The sequence below is a fragment of the Xiphias gladius genome, chromosome 18 (genome assembly GCF_016859285.1).
Source record: "Xiphias gladius isolate SHS-SW01 ecotype Sanya breed wild chromosome 18, ASM1685928v1, whole genome shotgun sequence".
Taxonomy (NCBI): domain Eukaryota; kingdom Metazoa; phylum Chordata; class Actinopteri; order Istiophoriformes; family Xiphiidae; genus Xiphias; species Xiphias gladius.
In genome coordinates this window covers 10,989,432-11,014,952 of record NC_053417.1, presented here as the reverse complement: position 1 = coordinate 11,014,952, position 25,521 = coordinate 10,989,432, and the positions used below count along the sequence as shown (strand labels likewise).

The 25,521-nt window shown below is 39.9% G+C and overlaps 1 protein-coding gene across 2 annotated transcripts in view; it reads right to left on the bottom strand.

The window, feature by feature from the left end:
• The window catches only part of acot7 (acyl-CoA thioesterase 7), a 51,801-nt gene that overhangs the window by 14,775 nt on the left and 11,505 nt on the right, over window positions 1-25,521 (bottom strand). For both annotated transcript variants that reach the window (XM_040151816.1, XM_040151817.1), the window contains 4 exons: window positions 17,470-17,561; window positions 17,095-17,209; window positions 16,079-16,165; window positions 4,165-4,281 (listed from right to left, as the gene is read on the bottom strand). In XM_040151816.1, the coding sequence (XP_040007750.1) occupies window positions 4,165-4,281; window positions 16,079-16,165; window positions 17,095-17,209; window positions 17,470-17,561 (411 nt within the window). The remainder of the gene's footprint in view (window positions 1-4,164; window positions 4,282-16,078; window positions 16,166-17,094; window positions 17,210-17,469; window positions 17,562-25,521) is intronic.

Here is a 25,521-nt window from a genome sequence, read left to right as displayed (position 1 = left end):
ATGTTGTGAAGACAAAAGCAAGAAATCAATATAATTGATAATCACGCCGTGTATCTATTGTCTTTACTTATTTGAGCAAACAATTCATAAAAATGTCAAGTTTGTACAAATCATGCTGGATCAATGAAACAAAATTAAAAATCACTGAACAAGAACATCATTGTGAGTATTCATTATGCCTCACTGTTCCCCTTATTTCTTTCTCTCATACTTTCTCTTTCACCTTTAGTGCTCGTTCCTCTCTCCCTGAAGTTTCCTTTCATCTACCATTCATCTTTTGAGGTTTTATGCCTTTCTTCTCAGTCTTTCTACCTTGGGGCATTTTGCTGTAATGGATAGAGGAGAGGAATGCTGATTGAACACTACAGTGGTACATCAATGGGCAGCATCTCACCGACTTATATTCACAGTTTAAAATAATACACATTATCGTTCAGTGCAGCATCACAGTTACTTTACTTTTCACAATGTCTGTGAAAAGAAACATGAAAAGAAACTAATAAGCAAGGGATTCACAAGCTGTGATGTAAGTGCAGCCATTTTTTAATGTTTAAAAGACTCAACTTACTGTCTCAGCTAGTCAACTTTTATTTTATTTTCATTATAGAATTTGTGAACATTTTTAAAGTATTATAGAATATCGAAATAACGCAAAAATCTGCATTTCATCCCAAAACATACAAAAGAAATGTGTTGCAGACAAGAGAAAGATACACTGCAATCACAAAAAAACAGTCTAGGAAAACCATTTGCTGTCTTCAACAGCAAATCAAATTTGCATTTTTGCATATTGCACCTTGCCAAATTATTTTCATGGCACATTGTATACATGTTGTTCTCAAAAGAGACCTCTTGAAGTATAACATGTCTCCTGACAGTTGATAAAACAGACTGACTTAAAAGTGTTGAAAAAACAGATATTGTAAAAAAAAAAAATTAGGTGTCAAATGATGTGTGAGATGGAATATGATAGAAAGACAAATTAGTAAATTAAATAAATAGTAAAATTACAAAATATTAAGTTATTCATAATTGTTTAGTTTAATGATTATTGTGTTATTTATTTTAATAACCGTTTTTCAATTGCATAAACTGACTGCACGTGAAATAACTTTCTAAATAGTTTTTAAATGTGTCAGTTAATTGATCCATTAATGAAACCCTTCTCTTAGTATTACTGTTGGCACATAGCCACAGTCTGAAGCTTCACACTAACCGTTCGATCACATAGTGTATCAAACACTTTGCTCCTTGATCATTAGTTTAATCAGTTTAGATATCTTCCCGCTAAATCACTGAAATGTTGGATTTGTTCTGGTTTTGCGTCGATAATGCATAAAACTAAACCAAATGTGTTTTAAACCATGGTGCTCTGCCTCTCTGCATTTCACTGAATCAAGCTTATGAAATTGTACACTGTATCACTGAGATCAAAAATTAAGCTAAATCTGTTTCAGCTCAATACATTAATCCACAGGATCTTTGTGTAGCTTTGTAACACAGCATGACAGATAAAATGCGATTGTGGTGGAAAGTTAACATCTGGGATCGTTATCGATCCTCTGACCTCAATCATTTTTTCTAGTGTGGAGTATCACTGTGGCTGCAAATGAAGACCTCTAAGTTGCTTTGTTCATTCTGAAAGTCTATAAACTCAACTGTCTGTGTTTTTCTCTATGATGACTTTTGTTTACATTGTAAACCTGCCCTGCTCTGCAGTGATTTTTGTGCTGCTGAGCCCCACCCGACTGAAAATCTGTGCAATTAGGTAAGTGGACTGTTCAGGCTCAAAACAGTGGGACCTCCGAAAACTCATACACAAATCATCTGAACATCCTCTACATTAGTACTTTTACAGACCTCAGTCTGTTTAATGTTCTGGGTCTTAGTTTCCAATCTAACTGTATTTAATGTTCATGTTGTCCATTTGTCTGCTGGTGCGTGGTCCTCAAGCTTCACACAGGTTTAAAATGGAATATGCATTAGTTAAACGTTCTTGTACAAATCAAGGTTTTATGTCAAAGTACGCAATTACTACCCTCTGATATTTTTCACCTTTCCAGGAATTGCAATATCTTATTCTTAAGAACTAAAGTTTACTTTTCTGTCCATCAACCTGCCAACCTGTCTACCGTTCTTTCATCTAAAAAGAAAGTTGAACATATTACACCAGTTACTCAGACCTTATATTGGATTCCAGTGTGTTGCAGGATAGAATTCCAAATTCTATGCTTGTATATAAATCTTTTAATGGCTTAGCACATAAAATATACTGGTGACCTGCTTGTACAATATGACAATATGCCTTCTAATGGTGTGTTTAACGTCTGTATTTATTTATTTATTTATTTAGCAGTACCCTTCCTGTGAAGAAATTCTGCCTAAAAGGGTCTGTTCAGGGCACAAAAATCCCCCCCACTATTATAGCAGTAAGACTAAATTGTATTATAGTCTATTTAGACTACCGCCAGTGGAAAGGTTTGTTATTTTTCTAACTGCTTTAATGGATTTCTAGAGAAATTCACTGATAGTTTGGATCGTTTAAAATGTTTGACTTCAACCCCTGCTGGATACATCCTGGAAATAACTCAAAATTATGTATACTATTTGCATTTAGCTGGCAAGGAAACTAACGAGAAGCAATACACCCCATAAAATGACACAATAAATGCAGAGGTGCAGCCTACAAAGCCAGTAGCTTTTTAAGTCTGGAATTGTGTTTTGATCCTTGACCATTATTTTCCTATGCACACCTCTTGAGTTTTTTGTCTGACAACCTTAAGCAAAATGGGAAATCTACTGGTGACATAACACCTAAGTCACCGTGGAAGCCAGGGGAAATTCATGTCACCACCTCCTGAACTCAGAGGACAGATGGCGAGAGCAACTGGCGCTACCAGGAGCAGCTGAGAGATGTGGACTAGGATCTCATATGATCTGTACTGTGAAGTTTTCTGGTCCTGAAACTCACAGAAAGGTGTGTTTTAAACGTTTTAAATTCCCCCAACCTCCCATCCCACCACGCACTCCATCTTACTCAGACCTCCTTGAAAAAACACTTTTGTTTGGAGTGACTTATCAAGCTCTAACAAAGTCACCTGTATTTGAAAATGCATGCACTATACATGAAATGCTGTTAGAGCTGACCAGGCACAGATGTGCTGAGCCGTGAAGTATAAAAATGTTCTTACCACTTCATAATTCAACAATGGGGAGAGGTGTAGTTGGTCCATTGTTAACATCATATCCTGAGGTAATCATAACATCTGAATGTTAGCACTGGATGTCTGGATCAAATCATGCCCAGGACATGAACAGATAACATAGACACTGAGCTGACAAAAACTGTAAACCGTAGATGTAATACACTGTTCTACACCACTTTGAAGAAACGGCTTTTAGTCAATTTTGACTACTGAAGACTGTGTCTGTGTCTTATGTCTGTGGGTGTGTCTGTACTGTAGGAGAGTATGTTTGTTCCTTCTTGGATTACTGTACTTTATCTTTGCTCATACAGTAACTGTCCTTAAAGCACTTTGGATCGACTGTGTTGCCCAAGCCGTGCTGCCAATAAAACCTTTAACCCAGTGTTCAACTTTCAGAACTGAAAAGCAGTATAAATAGTGTCACCATCATGACTGGACACTTTTTACCCACTACGATGCCAAAGGCTAAGTGGATTGTAGCGTTTGTCAAAATACTTCAATAAACTTTGAGATATGAGGCTTGTGGCATTGTGGCAAATACAGTGTAAATGATTTCTCACTGTTCTCACTTTCTCAGAGTGTAAGAGAGTCACAGCTTGGTCATGGAAAATGGTTAAATCATAATGATGGGTCTTTCCAGATGTAGCAGCAGAACTACAAAACACAACTGGTCTTGATTAGCAACTGTGTGACTGGTGTTAACGCTGGCTAGCCCATTTTAAAACAGCACTGTCTGAGGCTGAATTTATAGACTGCTGAGTTTTTTCCACATTATCATGCAACTAGGTTTTTCGAGAGTGCAGTTCACTAATGGGCAAAATGCAGCTCCATGGAAGGTGGAGACACAGCTTCCCGTAGCCTACAGTACCAACGCTGCAGTAGATGTTTTGTAGAAGTCTGTAAATTTTTATCTAACAGTGACTTAAAGCTCTGAGCAGATTCTCTGTGTCATCCTCACCTTTCTTGATCTTACGATGGAAATTGATGGCATCCACAGAGGCAGTGACAACGTTGGTGTTGCAGTGCCGAGCTGCCACAATGCCAGCGACCTCATCCATCAGCTTCATGGTTACACCTGTGTCAGACACACACACAGTTTGACTTTATTAAGATACACAGTATATCCAAACAGGAAGATTAATAGAATAGTATTTGATTTCATTAAGGCTCCAAACAGTCTTTAAGGTAAATTTGAAGGATTTTTTCGGTTGTGTTTGAGACACTATTTCTCAGAGATGAGATTGTCCGAAGTCAAAATTAATGGCTTTCCTGATCCAATTGCTATCCACTATCCACCTGAAATTAAACTCTGAAGGAGTCCCCTTGCCATTTCTCAAACATTAGCTTCTCATTCAGACTCATTAGCCCACTGTGTTTCAGTTGACGGCTAACATAAAGCGTTTCAACAGAATTTCAGCCAGCTGCTTTTCAGCTGATAAAAGTTATCAAAGTTCAATAAATAAATATTCAATAAATGTTCACAATCCAAATTGTGTGATACAGAGTGGCCTCATCTTGATGACAGCGGTGGCAGGTGGTATCTGATTCTGAAAACATCTTAGCTAGTTTACTTTTGCATATGGATGTTGAATGAATTCTTGACACTGCAAACTGCCATATTTCATCGGTTTTAAAAAGTTTCAATCCCATTGCTCTCTAAGGTGATTTTAAAAAGGGGAGATGATTTTTCTTGAATTGAATTGTATAGTCTAGATATTAGGCTTCATGACAAAGGGAGCCATTCAAAAAATTCCTCTATTAAACCACATGTTGGTGAAGATGGGAAGGGAGCAAACAGCTTTTTCATTAAATTATGAACCTGAATGTATCTGTGGCAATGGGAATGACAAATGTCACACTGTGGTTTAGTTTTTTCAAAAGAAATTAAGTTATTGTCATGAAAGAGATCCCTTACACATCTCAACCCCTTCCTGAATCATAGCTGAAAGGCAGAGTCTAGAGAAGAGTAGGCGGAAATAGGGCATTGGCTTTCATAGGCAGTAGAGACAGTGCTTGTTTATACTTTAAGTGAGATCTAAACTGAAACCATATTTTCATTGAGCCAGTCACACTTTTCTTGCTGAGAGGTAATGGTGCGCAGAGCAACTGAAGTTAAAGTGGACAACAAGAAGACTGCTCCAGCTCAACCCATGCTGGACCAGAACCATGATAAAAATTCGATATCCAAAAAATAACTGTGAATGTTGGAAGCTGAATAAAAATACAAGAAATTAGGCAACGCTATTGCCCCATCCACCTTCTGGTTCTCCAGGATATTTACCTTATTGATGCAAGAGTGGTATCAATTTTTGGCAAAAAAGCGATTAAGTATATTTCCAAAAGATAAGGTGATCTATCACTAACTTTGACCTAGTAGTATTGGTTTCTTGAAATGTTAGTTGTTGCATGTTATTAAAAAGATTTATCTGTGACCATGTGCTCTAGATATTAGGGTTGTTTTATAATGTATACTACTCATGAAAACTCACCACAATCGAAATCCACTGTTAGCAAAATGAATCTTGTTCTCTGCGAAAAGATGAAACTACAAACATTTAACGGCCACCTTTCAAGCCTAAATGTGGTATTGGATACTAAAAAGATAGATGTTCGGAGAAGAGTAAGTTTTAAGATGTGAGAACACTTCCATCAAGCAATCCGTCATCAAAAATTTTACAGAGCACTTTCCCACACTAAAAGCTTGCAAATGATTTGAAGTGCAAGAAAACACTTTGAGCGTGAAGTTTCAGGTTAAAATAAAGCTTTAAACCCATTAGTTCCCTAATGGAGCAGAGCTCACAGAGTGGACACAGAGGAATTCACAAATCTGCACCTGCATTTGTCAAACTGCGCCACACATACAGCCTTGGCAGCTTGTGTTATGTGTTATGTGTAAAGGAAACAGCTGTTCCTTTGGGTTTCTCACAGAAAGTGGGACATCTTGTATAGAGTGGGTGGGTTGTAGATGAGTGAAGCGAGGAAGAGGGTGGCATCTCTTTCTCATCTCGGAGAAAGTGTGTATGCTTGTGCAATGTGCGTGTCTGTGAACATATGCTCATTTAAAGATATTCGGGCCCTTCACTAGACGCTCCAGTTGCCCCAGTCGTTCCCACTGAGCTGCTTTTTGTCTCTCTCATGCTACAGAAAATCAATAAGTCTGCTTGTTGATGGCTGGTTTGGCTCAAAAAGGCTCCTACCATCATCTCTATTTATGACAGCCAAATGTGTGTGGGAGTACAAACAGAATGTGCTACTTGCTACCAAATGCAGCATTCCTTGTAAAAGTTGACCTGCTGAGTTGATTGAGAATGAAACATGCTATTACTTTGACTTCTTCTTATCGCGAATGGTCGGAGCATCGATTTCATTTTATTTTGCTGATAACATTTATATGTACAAAGGCTGACGGAAAGTAGACATCTGTTTCTTCTTCTGTTTCTGGCCAAGCTATACCTTGGACAGAATACAATTAAATTTCCAACTGGATATATCAAAATAGAAAATGACTTAATGCTAGATAAACTGAATCAAGCTCTGACTTTGATGGGTGATTATGTGGTTAAACTCTTTTGCTCCGTCACATGAAAGGCTCCATCATCTTTAACGCCGATCGATGAACTATATCCAATAAAAACGCACTCTGATTGACGCTGATGATGTGGCCACGGGCCAGAAAGGTGACAACAGCATGTCAGGCTTAAAGTGCAAGTGGGCAAGGAAATATCTCACTCTCTTGCTTAAGCCTCTTGCGAGGAATTTTCCAAAACTCATCTTGTGTTTTTCCCCCCAGCTCCACTATGTCGTGAAAATTGATGGGATCTCACCTAAGACTGAAAATTTCCCCTGGGTACAAGGCACAGCAAGCTGCTGTTATTTAAAGACTCGAGTGGTCATGTCTGAGCCTGTAACACTTAATGGAGATGGATCATGACCTGACGAAATGATGAAATTGAACACTGTATTACACTACTCTGAATCTAAACATTTCAATTAAGTTTAAAGACACCCTACCTGAGTTTTTTACAAAACTTGTCTGTGAACTATGTTGACTAAGCAGCTCTTATTAGTATTTTTATATTAACAATGGATCACAGGACTATGAGAAGTGATAAACCTGCAGGGAAGTATCACCCAACTCTGCAGTTCTCCTCAACTCTATGGATCTTTACAGCAAATTGTAGCTAATTGTTTCGGTTTCCTGGCCTGCAAATTGAACAAATCGTTTTTTGTTCACTTTCACCGCTCCCATTAGGATTGTATACAACTGCAGCAGGCAGCTGTTTTCAGACTCTTTCAAACTCTTAAAAACTCATTGTATACTGCCTGCTCAGCACCAAAGGACCGACAGACAACGTTTTGTGACTAGCTTTTGAACATAGTGTTGTCACTGTCTTCCTCTCACAGGACTAAGATGGTGCAGTACCTTCCCTGAACTCTGGAAGCTGTCCCAGCTTTGAAAGTTTCTTCTGCCTCAAACTGTGAAAATTTGCATTTCAGGGAACCAAAAAACCGTTAACATTATACCAAGTCACCAACTTCTCTCCCTCTTCAGCAAAGTTTACTGCAATATGCATATTATCTTCCAGCATTTTTAGAAGAACAGTAATTTTTAATTAATGAATGGTCCATTCAAAGCTTATTATTTCTAAAAAAGACAGTTGGATTGGCTTAGTGCATAATGTTAATGTGCATCAATAACATTTAATGGTAACTTAAACTTAAACACCAGGGTCTGTTGTAAGTGCTTCTAGGAGGCCACATTTTGGATCAATTTGTATTGAAAATTGCTTGCTTTTAAAATAGTGTTAAGCCATTTGATTTCAGTCTGCAAAGATAATCTGCTGAACCCATTAGGTCCCTAACAGTCGTGTTATTTGCTAAAAAGTAATACAACAATATAAATTACAGCTGAAATCTAAAGTAGCATTCAAAAAGATGATGTAACTGAAATAAACATTATATTGCTGTGGCCTTCTCTACTGAAATATCTGTGGCTTTTGTCTTTATCTCATGGTAATGATACAAAACAGGAGCTTTGGTAGCAGCAATCATGCATCATCTGATGATATAAATCCTTGAAACACAGTGACCGGGCATTTGTGAATATTAACTGGTAAGAATTAGATCATGTTTTTATTCTGTTTCTCTGTCATGGTATGAGGGCCCTGATAAGGATCAAATGATCTTTTTTGGAGGTCATTCAGGGTAAATAAAGGAATCATGAGGGACGGATAGAAAGCCCTGCTCAGCATGCTATGGCATGAATTGAATGCTAATGTGTTAAATGGCTGGACTGGAAAAGTCAAGAATATGATTTTAGGACATGAAATGAACTCTGTAACTTTATAAGAAACAAATAAATAGAAATGTACTGAGGAATCGCTTATTTTAGATTTGAATTTCTGAGGGATTTTGAGACTGTGTGCACAGTGAGAGTGGGCTCCCATGGTCCTGTTCCCCAGCTCCCCAGTGTTAGCAGCCCTGCAGATGCCTTGAGAAAACCAAGGACGGTGGCTGTGGGGGGATAATTATGCCAGTTTGCCCAAGCTTTTCACTTTACAACACTCCCTTCCCACAGCCTAACAGTATCTATGAGTAGTTAGAAGCTGCGAGTTTGGATGCTTGAAAATACTATTGTTTACCTAGAGCTGAGAGGCAGTTGTGCACAGTAACTGATAGAGAGCTTCAGAATCTAAATTTTTGGAATTTTAGTTGCTTATTTTTCTTCACAACACACTTGTCACATCGTGGGAAAAAGCTTAAGCAATTCCCCAGAATGGTTCATTTGCATTCCTCGTCGTGAGCAGCACAGCACCTATAGATGTAAATGCAGTAGTCTCTTTGCCTCAGACAGGAATATTAACTTTTCTTTAAGCTGTTAAGAGGAAACGAAGGACAAATGTGGATGCAGTGCATTGTAGTCTGAATTTTACATTGGTGTACAGACGTTCCTACAACTCAGACTTTGGTTCAATCATGGAAAGAACTTTTCAATTGTTAATGCAATGTTCACCTTTTCTACCACCTTATGCTAATCTTCACCCAATTTTAATTTTTGTTGCCTTAACTCAAAACTCCACCAATCAAATTTTTGATCGAAGGTAATATGAAAACATGAAAGGGGTCACTCCCCCATGAACCCACACAGGAATGTCACCCAACTCTGCGATTTCTGCAGCACATTGTTTTAATTTTAATATTACTGTGTGGTTCGGTTTCAACGCTCTCATCAACCCTGTTTCACACAGCAGGCAGCCAACAATTTATCTGGTGCATTAGAAACCTGTGACTAAAATGTCAAGACAAATCAAGTGGAGGACTGCACTGTCCTTGAGTACCAAAGATGCTTGTCTTTATTAATCTCTACCATCAGTGGAACTGTTAATGCAACTCCTGCAAAAACGCCTCTCCTTGTACAGTCCATGTAAAAGGTTGAAGTGAGGCTCAATGTGTGACTGCAAATGAGGACAAGCGAGGCTAAGACAGCCCTGGGCCTGGCGTTACACATTCACAGGGTGACATGGCACACTATGACTCTCCCTTTTGCTGTAGGGTGGGAACACAAAAGGCAGAGTGTGGGGGTTGGGTGGGGTGGGGTGGGCTGGGGTGGGGTGGGGGTGTGGGGGAGATGGTGTGTGTGAAGAGGAAAGACAGCTTACTCCAAATGGGGAAAAAAAGGGCAATTAGTAACCAAGTCCCCAGTGCAGCCCAGTTTGCCATGGGGCAGAATACCTCTGTGATTAGATTCCTTCTGACGATTTTCCCAAATCTTCACGCACCATGCCGTCCATTGGCTACAGGCATGAGAAAGATGAAGGGAGTCTCCAGGGCAGCTCTTGTCGCCCATCAACTCTGTCTACTAACTTCAAGCCCTTTCATTTAGAAACAGCTGAGGCACTGCACAATACGCAAAGTGCCCAGTGATGTAAAGGGGGAAGAGAGTGTGACACCAAGAGATCAACAACAAAGCATCTGTGACCACATATTCTCTTATCGTTTCCTAACCTTACTCCCTCCATCTCTTTATCTCTATTTCTTCCCTGTCTTCCCTGTTGTTGCCCTCTGCCTACCTCTATCCACCAATGACAATTCCCTGTCTCTTTCTGTCCCTTTCATCCCCTCCCCGATAAGTGCTTTAATCATGGACAGTATCAAACGGCTCAAACTGACTCCTAATGAGCTGTTACTATAGAAACAGCTGCTGTTAACATTACTGCCATGCAGCAACCCACCCACATCCTCTTGCAAAGTCCCATAAACTACATATTTTTTGTATATTTTACCGTTGCAGGTGTGGTGAGTTTGGTAAAACTAGGCAGCACCTTCGCAGACTTATGTGTGGCTCTGGGTCCTGCAATTTGCGAGTGCTGTAATGATTACCATTAAACTATAAGCTCCATGCAAACCACAGGCCTGGGAAAATCACGGAAATACAATTCCTGTGATGTAAATTCTTTCAGATTAAGGGCTTTCAGACAAAATGCATCTCTGGCTGTAATGGTAATGGTCACCGGCTCCTGCAGATGAGTTTTCTAAATGTACAACTTTGCTTTCAGTTTGTGATAAACATAGTTAATTTGTGTTCCGTCTTTGTGTTCTGGGTAATATTCATTTCACCACTGAAACATCTTCCCCACTTTGGTTCATATTAGCTTATAACACACCGAGCACGGGTGTATAGTAGGGATGAGAGGATGCCCCCATCACTTTTCAAAATCATATTTTCATCCCACCATATTTTTACAGTTTCAGTTTGATTTACTCACTACATCATCTCTTAAAAGCGTCCTCTTTTCATCCAGCTGCTAAAATCCAGATGAGGGAAGCTCTGAGTTGATAAAACTATTGATACATTAATCTGTGACCGTACTGTACTGCACCTGTAACTACATCCAACAGTGATGTCACCTCTCTTTTCTGCAAAATTCTTCATGGCATGTCTCACTTTGACAGACAACTGACAGCTTGTTGGATTTACCTAAAGTACGCGTCCATTTATTTTTCTTCTTCTTCTAGACACAAACACACACACAAAGTGTCAAACGAAGGCCTTATCATACCATTCTACGGGTTGTAGTTGTGTTGAATCAATTTGATGCATCAATTTTTGAATTCTCCATTCAGGTAATGGCTGGTTTGAATGTGGTGAGGCTGCTCTGCCTCACCATGCTCAGGCCTCTCCTTTCCCTCAGTAATAACCATATTTAGGTTTCCTCACTGATTTCACTTGCATATAACTGAGACACCTCTACCGTCCCGGAGTATGGACTTTAATCACAACAGCCAGACAGAACTACGGTGACTTTTTTTTTTTTTTGGAACTTCAAAAATCTACATAAGTTAATTTTGTAATTTACTAACCAGTGTGTCTTGATTTTCACCTGGATGCCCTGATCTTCATAGACTTTTCCCCTGAGTATAGAAAAGGCCCGACCATTGCACCTGATTCGGTATCTTATTTCTGAATCAAGGTTGGTTCTGAAAGACAGAAGGCTGCCAAAGTAGAGGAGGCAATCCACACACACACACACACCCTCCTCACAAGGGTCAATCCCACAAGCTCCAGTGGACACATACCTTGTCTCCCTGAATTCCTCTGTCTCAGGCAGTGACATGTTCATATACTCTATGAGCATAGATCTGAGCAGATGACAGATAATATATAGAGCCAAAGTAATGGATGTGTTCCTGTTTTCTCAAGCAAGCTGGCTCAGCTCTGTCACCCGCACACACACACACACACACACACACACACACACACACACACACAAATCTTGTATTAAATCTGCACACACCAAGCACTCTATGGGCACACATCTGTCTTTCCTCTCTCTGCTCTCACACATACACTCAAACACATTCACACACATGCACACAGAATGGAAATGCACAAATACAAACATCACATGCACAATCACTTTTTTTTTGTTCACTGATGAAAAAAGCACTTCAGAAGGTGGATGAATCCTCAAACGAAGTTGACTTACTGACGAAACAAATCACAAAATCTAGCAATGTTTGTGGTGTTTTAGCCTTTTTTCTGGTCTATCTGTTTTAATCGTACTGCAGTGGTGTCCACCTGTGGCAATCAACTGCTGTTTCCATGGAAACAGGTGGTACGCTTCCTTAGAACATGAAAGGGGGGGGGGCAAGCAGGGAGAGAGGAAGAGAGAGCATGAGATAATGAGGAGAGGTGGGCAGACGGTAAGGAAGTAGAAAGAAAGAAAAGGAAAGTAAGAGAGAAAGAAGAAAAGAAAGAGTGTTGAGTTAACGGGCATCGTGGTGAGTTCGAGGCAAAGTTTCTCATTCTCTGATCTTTTCCCGCATGTAAAAAATTTCAAGGCATGTTAAAGAATTCATTACATAACTGCTTTGAGGCGCAACTTTACAGTCACAGGCCTTGACCTCACAGCATCTGGCGTTGTAAACATTTTGGGCTTTTATCAGGAATGTTTTTGACGCAGTGTGCCGGCTTTTCTCCTTTCCTACTGATAAGCACCTGCCAAGCAGCGTATTCATGTTTTATTGATTGATAACTCGACTCTACAAAATATAGTCCACTCTCCACAAACATCAAAACTAGAGTTAAATCACAAAAATATATATCTTCTCACTTACTCACTCACCCACTGAAAAAATACATCTGATAACAGCAACTTGTGATCGTAGAAATGTTCTGTTACTCTGGATCATCACAGAAGTCAACATATATCGCCTCAGTTGAAAGTGGTTCCACTGAAAACAGTTTATAAATATTAAAGGTAGATACTTTAAAACATTGGCAAACAAGATCAAAACTTTCTTTTACTGCTATGAACAGGATTTGAATGTCTTTTGATGCCAAATAATTGAAAAATTACTTGCTAAATTAGGAATGTGATGCCCACTCAAGGCAAAATGGGATCCCATACGACTATCAAGTCAATCCTAACCAAATAGATGATTTTAAATGACGCAAATGTACTGCATTAGCATCAGCGACACAATTGTCAAATCTCTGGCTGGACGCCTCATTTTGGCTCTGCTGTTACCGTCTGCTGTCAGTAAGGATTCCCTGATGGAATATTCAATGAAAAATGAAAGTATTCCACAGAGAAAACAATTAAGATTCATTTGCACCCACTGTGTGTTTACAAAATGAGCATGCACGTGTGTTCTGAGATGTTCATCTTTGTGTGGATGTGCTTTATGTCTGCTTAGGCTCATGCTAAGTAGGCCACTTTTCCAGACCACAAAGGGGAAACACGCAGTACGTTAATAACCTGTCATTGTCTTGGAGAACTCAGCTCGCTTTTCTCCAACAAGAGCATAGAGAGAGGAGAGCGAGGGAGCGAGAGAAAGTAAGACACAGTAAGAGAGAAGGAGAGAGCGAGCGCCCTGGCTGCCTGACCTGACTCGGTTATGTAAACAAAATAAGTGTAGTGAAAGCAGCAGCAGCGAACAACGGGGAACATTGCCTAATGAGCAATGGCATGTACAGAGAGAGAGCGGCGGTGTGTATGTGTGTTTGTGTGTGTTCTAAATGACCTGCTTGCTTGTTTCACATTTGATTTTTTTATTGGACAGATTTCTCAGTGAACTCTCCAAATTAAAAAGGCAACCATGACACGTGCAACACTTATCTGTCCCACCCTGCTCCCTCCTCCTCCCGTCCTGCCGTCCTGACCTGTCTCCTTCTCATTCCCTCTTAGTCAATATCGCGCTTCTATTTTTCTTCCTCACTATCTGGTGTCTCTCTGATGGCCTCTTTACATAGCTGACCTCAATAGAAATGGCAGTATGAGTTAGGAATATCCTGCCAGAAACAATACACCTCGACTGATAAAAAGCGTCTGTTCTGTGCTGATAAAATGTTGGATTTGTTACAGATACAGCCAGAATGGTTTCCAGCGCGGGTTTGCTTTTTTATGTTGTTTGGGACATCAGATTGTCAAGTTTTTGGTTACGGGTGGCTAAACCAGCATATCTAGATATGCACTTATTCCATTAATTGTTTATCTTGCTTTTAATCTTAGTTTTCTTTCTGTACTGTTTGCTCTCTGCTTTGTTTCTCATTTTTCTACAGTTTTTTTTTTAAGGAATCTGACTCAAATCCAGCAGAGAAAAGGGCTTAAGGAGAAACAGAAAAGCGCAACTGGAAGCTTCTTGCCTGCATAAAGTGAAAATATTTATTTAGGATATGTATACAGCTTCTGTGAATGTATGCACAGGAAAGATTTTTGCAAGCAAGGAGCCTCCAAATGCCTTTTTGAGATAAAGATAATTGTATAGGCCCAATAAGAAATTTTAATGTGGTGAAAACAGACAGAGGGACAATTTCAGCTTCTTGGCTGACTAGCTTGTCAGCAAAGCTTAGAATTGGAAATGGCATTGGTATCATAAATTTCCTGTTATAAGGACCTTCTATTTCCCATTTGTTGTTCTTGCCTCTATTTCCTGCTTCATCCTTGTCATTCTGTTCTTTACCATCACAGCCATGCTCACATCGATGCAAGCATCACAGAACTACGACAACCCGAGCAGTTATTTCAGCATGGCAACACTGCACACATACACACAAATACAGAACAATAACTCACTACGACACAAAGTGTTCACACGTAAAGCAGAAAACTGACACTACGGAACCTAAAAACACATTTTTATTCTTACGTCCCTCATCCATTCACTTAGGAAAAGGTAAGTACTAAAGGCGTAAAAATCTTTTTCAAGGATGCTTAATTTAGGATTTAATTCAGCAGTATTTCTTCCGCTGTGCCTCTGCTGTGTCGCCACAGGACATGCTGCATCAATGTACAGTCTGGTGGTTAATGCCAAAGGCTATAAAATTTGGAGGGACCTTGTTGGTGCTTCATTAGAAAACTGCTGAAGATGGAATAAACAGAATAATGTATATATTGAAAACATATGTATATCCGTTTGCAGGTAGTTGTGTGCATATGAGTGTGCGATGTTGAAATGTTTAATCACTCGTCACAGATGTTACTTTACTCTTCTCCTTCTGTCTTTCCTCGCCTCACCTTCTACGTTTCTATCTCTTCATCTATAAATCTCTCTCCCTCCCTTCTCCCAACTCTCTGTGTCATTCAACCCCTCTCCATATGTTCTCAGCTGTAGGTGTCTCTGTTTCATCCTCTCCCCCTGCAGGATTTCCATATCGTGCTGATGCTGTGGATGGTCTTGCCTGTCCCTGCCTTGAACACCAAACAATTTGATGATGTTTATGTGCTCTTCGGTTCACATGTGCGAGCATGACAAAGAAATCTGACAGGTACCAAAGACTAAGTGGCAGAGGGCAACTTGGAAACACTGAGCGCTAAAACGGCTTGTCAGCAGCTGTTAGCACTGGATCAATCACACAGTGTGGTCGTACAGTACATTTGAACTCCAAAACAAACTTAAAGAACACAGCCCTGAGATACTATTGGCTTACCCAATGGCTAATCTGTTAGCAAAAAATATCTACTTCACATCCAGGAGGCACAGACCTACATGAGCATCCAGTTGGAGTCGTGTTTCTGTCCACCTCATTAGTATAAGTTCCGTACTCACTGCTCTTCAGCTCTGGTTTTATCCACCAACACCTGAGAAATAAATCTGGGTCTTCAGCCTCTGTAAATTCTCAGTTGGCTAGAAACTATGAGTGACCCCTCACATTGCAGGCAGTAAATTCATTCTTTGCTAATATTAAAGGATTTGCTTAATGGACCTTTAGAGATTTCTCATTTTTTTCAGGAACGTGTCACTCTGACTCTGGAATGGACTCTACAACTTTCTGGCATTAAGACAGAAAGGCTTAATGCCAAAAACTGCCTGCCTAATGACCTAATCGACCTCCAATCTGGAAATAAAAAAAGAAGCAGTCGATTCACCTCCATGAACATAGTCGTGTAGTGTGCAGTCAGAAGGTCCCACCAGATGGATCAGACTGGACTGGCTGAAACCAACAGTGTGCTGTTCTGCAATGCAAACAAACATAAAACAGAAGGGAGGTGAAAAAAAAGTCATTTTTGGATAGATAAATTACCTATTGTGTATTTGGCCCAAGCAAGCCAACACTGACAAAATCTACATGCTTCCATACAGTCAGCCCAGCCAAACTCTCTGTAATGGACTGACATGCAGACTGCCGAACAAATTAGCATACCTTTTGGTTGATCCTCTACGGTTGAGCCAACATGACAAGATTAGAAAATTAGTTAACAATTTTACTATTGTGATGGTTGAATACATTTACAGAGCAAAAAAGCAACTTTGATCAACTTTGTTGTATGTCCAATATATGGTGAAGTTTCACAAGCGTAATGTTTAGCAGAAGGCAAAAGTGCACCATAGTACATTAGATACTGAAAGCACGAGGGATACTTTACTTACTCCATAGACAGTTGTCATTATTATTATCTCAGTATTTAGCAATAATATGTCAGTGTAACTGTAACTGTAAAGGTTTAACAGTGTAGCAAAAGAAAAATCCACTTTATTTGAATGTCCAAATCAATGATTCACTTCAACATAAACATCAAATTTGCACAGTTTCTGCAGTTTATTGTCACAACACTGACTTGTAAAACGTACAGCAATGGAAATACGTGTACACTGATGCAGAACACAGTGTCCTGTATTTTATGTAAATGAACGTCCTCCTGTTACTACAACCACTATACCTACTTAAATTCCTGCACATTGGTAGTACAACAGTATTTCCAGGCTAAACCATAATTACACTTTAGATGACAATATTAGCATTGATTATAGCAGATAAAAGAGTGAATTTCAGCTCATATCTGCTACATCTTTCAATCCACGAGGGAGTGAAAACATAATCCACAACTACAGATTTCTGTTGTATGTCTGAATTAGATATGGGACCTTTAGGGTAGGATATTACCTGGGTTGGGTGGAGGTGACACCACCTCTTCAATCCTTGCTTTGGTCTCCAGTCTGTCCATCTTCTGAGCCTCGTAGCGCTTCCTGCCCTCCTCCCCTTGCTCTGCACTGGCATACTATAGACAGAACATCAAACACCTGTCTCTGCATGGTTGTATATAAAGTATGTAGACACATTTTATCACATTGACTTTCAAAACAAACAAGACAGGTGAAATTGACCTTTCACACTGTTAAATGTCAATATTTTTATCTTGACCAAATGGCCTCTCTCATTGATTCCCTCTCCCTCTCCTCTGGTCATGTCATTTCTTATACAAATAAGGGGAGGAGAGTCAGATAGAGAGACTGAAGCTGACGGGTAAAATGGACGTACCTTGATGGGCGGCACATCCATAATCTTGTCGACATTCTTCAGAGAGCAGGGGACATACCACAGCGCTGCCTTGTTGGCCAGCTTTTTGGCACCTGCGGTCATAGAGAGAAGGTTGAATTCTTGTACCAAGGAAAATGTCAGTAAGGCATTTTACATCTTTCTTCTACCAAATAAACTGACACTTTTCACTGAGCTCTGTGACTGTAAACCAAGCATGTCATGCCTTTTAAATAAAACAACAATGGAGCAAACAATTTTTAAATAGCGGTTGTCAAAACAGACACTTTTATAAACACCCCAATAAAAGTCAATCCAATTTTTACAAATCCACTGGTGCTGCCCAAAGATTAGTCTTTCTTTTGCAAACAAAGGAGCAGAAAACAAATGAGGACAATGTTCAAGACAATCATTCATGTCTATTCAGGACACAAGCTCACATTCACTAAACTCGTTCCGCTGGTTTGCATAAGGTTTAGCATAATTCGTAAATCCTGAACTTTCTGCCTTTTTATATTGTGAATGTAAAATGGATGGAATACAATAGCAACTAATTCATTAAATTCTCAATTATGTTGTAACATTCATTCTTTTGGCAGTTGACACATTATTATTAGAGGTGTTGTCTTCCGTGAAGATTAAACAAGACTAGGTCAAAACCTAGTATATGGCTGGACCACCCCTTATATTGCTTCTCTCCTACTCTCTGTGCTCACATTTACAGTATTTTAAGAAAGCCGAATTTCCAATAAAGCTGTCCTCATTTACATTTTTTCTGTTTCTGTTGTCAGATAACGGAACAAGTATGAAATAGTGACTGAAACGCAGCCCTTTTAAACTACATGTTAACACGCAATCAATTCAAATCCATTTCCAATCTGCTGCTCTTCACTGCTATAATCCTGACTTTATAACCGCGACGTCGTCTGACAAAATCACCATACACTTAAAGACAATGGCTGTGCTGGAATTTCGGCTATATTTACTTGTAAAATGAAAACTCAGAAGAGAAAGCTGGAAGCTCAATCATATCTGTTTCAGCTGTGTGTGGTCAGTTGAATGAGATGCATAGAGAGGTGTGCCTGCGGAGTGAATGCCCAACCTCGCGCTCGCCTCGTCAATAGTTGCGACTCTTTTCTATGGAAAGTAGCTAAAGTTTGTCCAAAAAGTCACTAGATTTGTCGCTAGCTGCTTTTCTGAAAAAAAGTTGTGAAAATAGCGTGAAAAGTCTATAAATCTAGCGACAAAAGGCGTTAAATCTGCAACACTGCCTGTAAATGCCCCCCGATGACTTAATAGAAACTTATTGCACCAATTTATTTTGAAAGAGCAATGACCAATGGGGAAACACCAACATTTAGTCAGGCGACATTCGACTAACCAGCGGTGTAACTTTATATAACAGTCAGTCAGTCAAGGAGATTCGCATTTATAGGGTTGGCCCTGCTCTTGCAGTCCAGCCAAAAAGTTTTTGTGAGCATTTAAAGATGCATATAAAAACACAAGACTGTGTCAACAGTTCCATAATATCTAACACAGTTTTCAAATGCGACATCTTCCATTCAGTCCTGCAAAAAAATGACCGGAATATACAGGTAGTGTGTGTGGGTGTTAATAATGTTGTTGGTCATAGCTATAAATCTTTTCTTTGGTTCTGTTCCCAAACCTCGTGTCTACTCATAAAGAGAATTACTGAATGAACCTGTTGAAATACCTGTGACACTTTTTATCGGATGTAAACTAATCTTTTGGGCAAAGTGACCAGCTATTAGTGATAAGAAACCTACTAAGGACAGTTAACTTATCGCTCATGCTCATTTTATGAGTATTTACTTTTTTGGTCATGTTTTGTTTCATTTTTAAATAATGGGAAATTATTTTTATGTTTTAGATGTTAGGTATTTAAAGTGTTATTCCTTTTTTTTTTTTTTTTTTTTGGCAATTTATATTTATTTTATTACATGCTATTGTTTGTCTTTTGGGTGAATATCTTGGAATTTAAAAAAAAAAAGTCACAATAACATGTTATCCATTGGATTTTCTTCTCTTGTGAGTCCCTAAATAAAACCATTGTCATCATCAATGAGTGAAGTGCACTGCATCTGCAAATAAATATATAGGATCTTTCTGTATATGTCCATCTAGGACATGTAACATTGGTTGGAGGCTATAGCATCAGCTCTGCACTTCCTACAGAGAGACAAGAGCCATAAGATCAGAAGACAAAACTCATGGAAATCGCATCTCAGCAATCAGGCAGAGAGGTTGTCATAGTGATATCTGCTCTATCCTGCCTACACATTTTCACTTAATTCCCTAACAGAGAGAGAGGGGCTATTTTGAGGTTGTGTTGTTATGGTACATAAGGGACGCGCACAGATTAAAGGCACCACAGGGCCAGCAAGTTTATAATGAAATCACTGTCTTACAGTGTGTTAAAGGCTTTTAATTGTGGCTGCACCATCTGATGAACTTAGTGCATTGGTTAGTCTCATTAGGATGGATGATCTTTAGATTCATTTATTTGATGTTTTGAAATTACTGTCTCTTTTAATCTAACAAAAATATGCTTTCTTTAATTGCAGCTTTGCCCATATTTTTACCACACTTACTTGTATCAAATACATAGAAACTTAAAGCGGCACAAATGTGCAGTGCATCAACATTGACATTAAAATAGTACACCTAGTAAATTTAAAAAAAACTTAATGAGAATATAGAATTGTGGCATTACTGTGTGCACTACGATCAACAGTAAATCATCCCGAGACTTTGCAGAAGGAAATGTGAAGTTAAGAGAAGAGAGTGGGAGCAGTGGCTTATGGCAGGCTACTCTTGGGGAATAACATTTGCATTTTACACCCGAGTTAAAACCATGCAGACAGCTGGTATGCGTTGCCATGCCGACCGCACTTCTCTCTGCCTCCTCTCATTGGCTCCCGCCCTTGCCGGCAACCAGGAAGTTGCCCACAGGAGAAATGGGAGGCATATTTACATATCCTTGACTCTTCCAAGACTGAGTGACTCCAGTCTATTATTAGCTCCTGCTGGACCTTTTAAATGAACTGTGTTTAGGATGGAAAGAGGAAAAGTAGGAGTGAGGGAGGGACAAAGGGTGGAGGATGAAGCACTGGCATAAGTTGGCCAGCTAAAAACCATTCCCAGTCTGACTGATAACCTTTAGCGACAGGAAACGTAACCAGGGAACTGGCTTTGAATTTGAAACCCCTCTGCATCAAATGAAAACAATGTCAATGTTTGACCATGTTATCACCTGCAACCGTGTTTCCTTCACAGTACTTAGCATTTTGCAGTATCATGCACGTTGTTGACAGGAAACAAACTTGAGGCAAACTACGGTCACAACATGCATTTTAAAACGGGATATTTACCTCAGTTCAATTAATCTTTCAATACCGACAAAAACAGCTTATTGTATGTGTTGGTTTCTATGTGACAAGTGATTGCAGGGAACTAAATTCAGTCACAAAGGAGGGGTTTCATCTAGCAGGAGGGACAGCTGGCTTGCTTATTTAACATGAATGAATTAGTGAATAGGAAGCTACATCCACCCTGAACACAAGCTCCACAAATCTCCTCACTCAAATTTCCACACTCTGGCACAATGTTGAATAAACTGACAAATAGCACAGTGACTTTGTGCATGGTTTTTCAAGTTCCTCTGGTGGCAGCTTTAGAATGAGGAGCTCCATGAATGTAAGAGGACACTCGGGCAGCTCTGATGACAGTTGAGATGAATGTCACCTGGCAGTGGGAGGTACTTTTTTTAAAATTGACGGTGTATTGGTGGATCATGACTGTATGACGGATATGCGGCTGTGCATTGAGCGCATGAACATGCATGAAGAAAACGGCACGTGAGCGGAAGGATATTACACAGCAGACAGTCCAGCTAAAATCTCTTGGCTAACTTTACAGGAGTATAATGTCAGCAAACAGAAAGCACTTTAGCGTAAGCAGTAATAAAACATACTGATGTAAGCATAGCAACTATGGAAACCACAGCCACAAAGGATCTGGCAGTCTGCTGTGGAACGAGAAACAACAAGTCAAATTTGCCTGACTGTCAATGAGTCTACACCAAAACTTTCAACTTTCAGCTGATGACAGGACAAAAATCCAGCAAATCAGGTATTAACCACAACACAAATAGCATCAGCAGTTGCACTGGCAGAGAGTGTTTTTTTTAAACTACTTGATAAGAAGCAGAATTCCCCAAAACTATGCTCTGTCATACTTCATTATAAATTAGAACATTTTGGCTGGTTGAGTTGACTATTTACATGGGTGCTCAAGTAGAGGAAATATCCCTCCAGTACTGCTTATGCATCATATAATCCCCTTTAATCTAAGTTAAAGACATCAATCATGACTCAAATACTTTGAACAGTCCTAAATCCCAGTCTGCACTACTCTAAGATCTTTACTCTCTAATGTTGTTGTTCCTTTTGTCCTCTTCCTTCCTCTCTTTTGCCCCGATCTCTTTCCATCCACTTCACCCTCCCCCCTCATCCATTTATTTTACCTCAAGCAGTTTCACTTGATTTATTGCTGCTTTTTTACTCTTTCACCCCTTTGCTCTCCCCTCTGTCTCTTACCCACTACCCTTCATTCTTCCTACGAGCAGAAAACCCCCCTTGTTTTCTTTTCTCTTTCCTGAACAGCATGTTCCAGGCTCAGAGACAGTGCAGCGAGATTCGTTCTTAGTGCTTGATCCCTCTGATCAAAACCACAGATTTTCCATTATGCTGAGCCAAGGCTCCATTAGTTTTAACTACATTACAGTCACGCTGTGGGATCTCACAGCCTGATAGGAATAGATGAAATCATGCCAGGTGTAGAGTTTTGGGAGGGAGCTTTCTGACAGAAAAAGAATATCCATTACTCAATTTAAACATTATAGTAAATTTTAAGCGTACAAGACTCAGTTTTGAACATTGTTATTGTGAGCACCTCTCTTCTCAAGCTGGAGAATCTGACTGTGAGACAAAAAACTGCTCCACAGTTGACACACTGCAGTGTGATTCTAAATAAACAAATTTCTGTTGTGCTCAAATGACCTTTCTATTGTAGTAGTGTTGCCCTGTACTGTTACAGACCTCAGATATGCCCTCAGAAAATTTTTCTTTGCTCCAAAAGTCAAGGTACCCTCATACTTAATTGTTAAAGGTCTTTTTAAGTATTTTTTGAGTTATGTTTTTTTGTGTTTAAATTTAGATTTGATACATTTTACATCATAACACTCCCGTCTCTTTACTCCTGCTGTGGGTGTTAATGATTGGACAACTGAATGATAAAGAAAAGCATGAATAATCGTGTTCAAGTAAAATAAGATGCAGAACTCTATATAAGCCTAAAACAATACTGTTTTTTTTAATTATTATAAAAGTGTGTGTGTATATTCCCACAGCACTCTTTCGTTACATGCAGTTGTGTGACCCACCAGGATCATGGCAGGAACTTATTTTAAGCCTCAACCCACAAAGAATTGCTCTTAGCTCTGGCTATGCATGTGTGTTTGTGTGTGTGTGTGTGTGTGTGTGCGTGCGTGCGTGTGTGTGTGCGTGTGTGTGTGTGTGTGTGTGTGTGTGTGTGTGTGTGTGTGTGTGTGTGTGTGTGTTGAGGGGGCACAATCTGTGTATGCTGTGTTAATGCAAATGTGTGCCTGAGTGTATATGCAATACAAGCATTGTTACCTCTGCTGGGATTTCACTTCTGTGTGTTTAGTCCAAGTGTGACTTCGCACAAGTGCGCATGTAATGTTTAGTGTTTTTTCTTTGCTGTGCCAATTTCATATCTGCCGATCTTTGTGCCTGTGTGTGTGTGTGTGTGTGTGTGTGTGTGTGTGTGTGTGTGTGTGTGTGTGTGTGTGTGTGTGTGTGTGTGTGTGTGTGTGTGTGTGTGTGTGTGTGTGTGTTTGTGTTTGTGTTTGTACGCCTGAGCAAATGTAACTTTATGCAACAGAATGTTACGTGTATTTTCATGCATGTTTATACATACATGGGTATATGCAAGTCTGTGTGTGCCACTGTGTGTTGGTCTGTGTGTGAGTGCGCATGTGTAGTACATTAGTGCGCATGTGCAATACCACCAGCGGGGACAATCATCACGGCTCGTGCTCACAGTAGGCAGCCTTCCCCTGGGGAGCCGTGACTGAGGCCTGCCTGACGAGATGCTGCCTGACTGACTGTGGAACCTGGATGTTTGTCTCCTCCCCCACACACACACACACACACACACACACACAGACGTACACACATGTGAAACAAGCATGAATGTATAAGTACAAAGATGCATGCACACAGAGTGTACTGTACATACTGTCACAGTATTAAAAAAAGCATGCACGTTTACATATACACAAAGATGCAAAAACATGCATGGCTGCACAAACATTCACCCTCTAATGTACATAAACATGAATAAAAAGATAAACAAACTGCACATGCTAGTCTACAACCAAACAGTAAAATTCCTTCCTCTGTGTTCCTGCCCAAGCCATCCATCAATATTTTGCCTAGGCAAAGATGTAGCCAGGAACATGTAGCCTGCTAGTCCTGCCTCAGTAAGAGACTTGTTTTAGAAAGAAGGACAGTGTGTGTCTTCAGTGTGCATCCGTGTGGGTGTGAGAATGCGTAGGTGTGTGACTTTTTCTATACAGAATGTGTCAGCATGTGCAGATCAGGCTCTGTGTGCACAAAGGTCGTCACTGCACAACCGCGTGTGTGTGTCAGTGTGTCGGGTATGTGCGTGCGTCGTGTCGGAGCATGTGTGCAGGTACATCCACTTGCCGTTTGTGTCTGACTGGGCCACAGTGTGTGAGGCCTGATGCTAAGCCGACATGACAGAAGCAAATAATGTCTGCTCCCGTTATCTTCTCTTCCCCCTCGGCCCCGCAGGAACCTTTTAAAGGGCCAAACACTCATCAAAACACACACACACACACACACACACACACGCCCCTGCACACACATGCATGTATAGATACACACACCCACTGTGCATATGCATACTCTATTACACATGTACACATGTACACCACGCAAACACACATCCGCAAAATTATGCATCTAAATGCAAAGCACAAAGTGAAAAACACACATTTAAATTCAACGTTTTCTCAGTTATCGACACATGAATGAGCTCTTGTGCAAATCCACATGTCTAAAACCGGAACATGTACACACACCAAAACATGTATTCAACCATTCATTTACACAGCCCCACATACTGTGAATGGACAATCCTACTGAGGTTTAGATAAAAATAAATCCATAGAAACTCAGACATGCATAAGTGAACGTGGATAAATGCTGTGTCAACTCAAATGCACGCAAACATACATTTTTACACATATGACCTACTTCCTATAACTACGAACTAATAGACCCTCAAGCTGCAGCCTCTCCTCTGGCTCTCCTTTTAATGTCAAGGCTGCCTGTGTTTGCCTGATTTGAGGACATAAACTGATCGGCTCACTCTAAGCAGCACAGCAAAGCCATCTTTATATACTGGTGTTATAATTAATTTTCTTAGAGCATGATAGAGGGTTAATATGTGTTGTACTTTTTGTTTGTGTTAGACTGAAACATGATGGAATTAAATATGAATAAAGGGTGATGGCAGGGCTCGAGTATATATATATAATCTGGGCTACAAAGTGAGCATATCTGATCACAGATGTTGTGCTTGGCCCACACAGTCTCCAGCGAGCTCAACAGCAAAGTTTAGTGTCCCAGAGGATCTCACTTCCACGCCCGCTCTCAACACGAGCTTGAATTATACTCATCTACATTACACCCACACTGCCCTGACATTGAACCCACACTTAGACTTCAGAACTGTTTCCCCTTTTTTTTACCTTACACATGCACAGCTGTGCACTTCTAAACTATGAACAGAATCGGAAACATTTGTTAAATCTAATAATTACTGAAACTATTTGCCCGTCGTTTTCTGATACTTAAACCTCTTAATGAATTGGGGAGCTGAGAATTGGCTCACCGAGTTACCGGCCTCTGTTTTTATTTCATT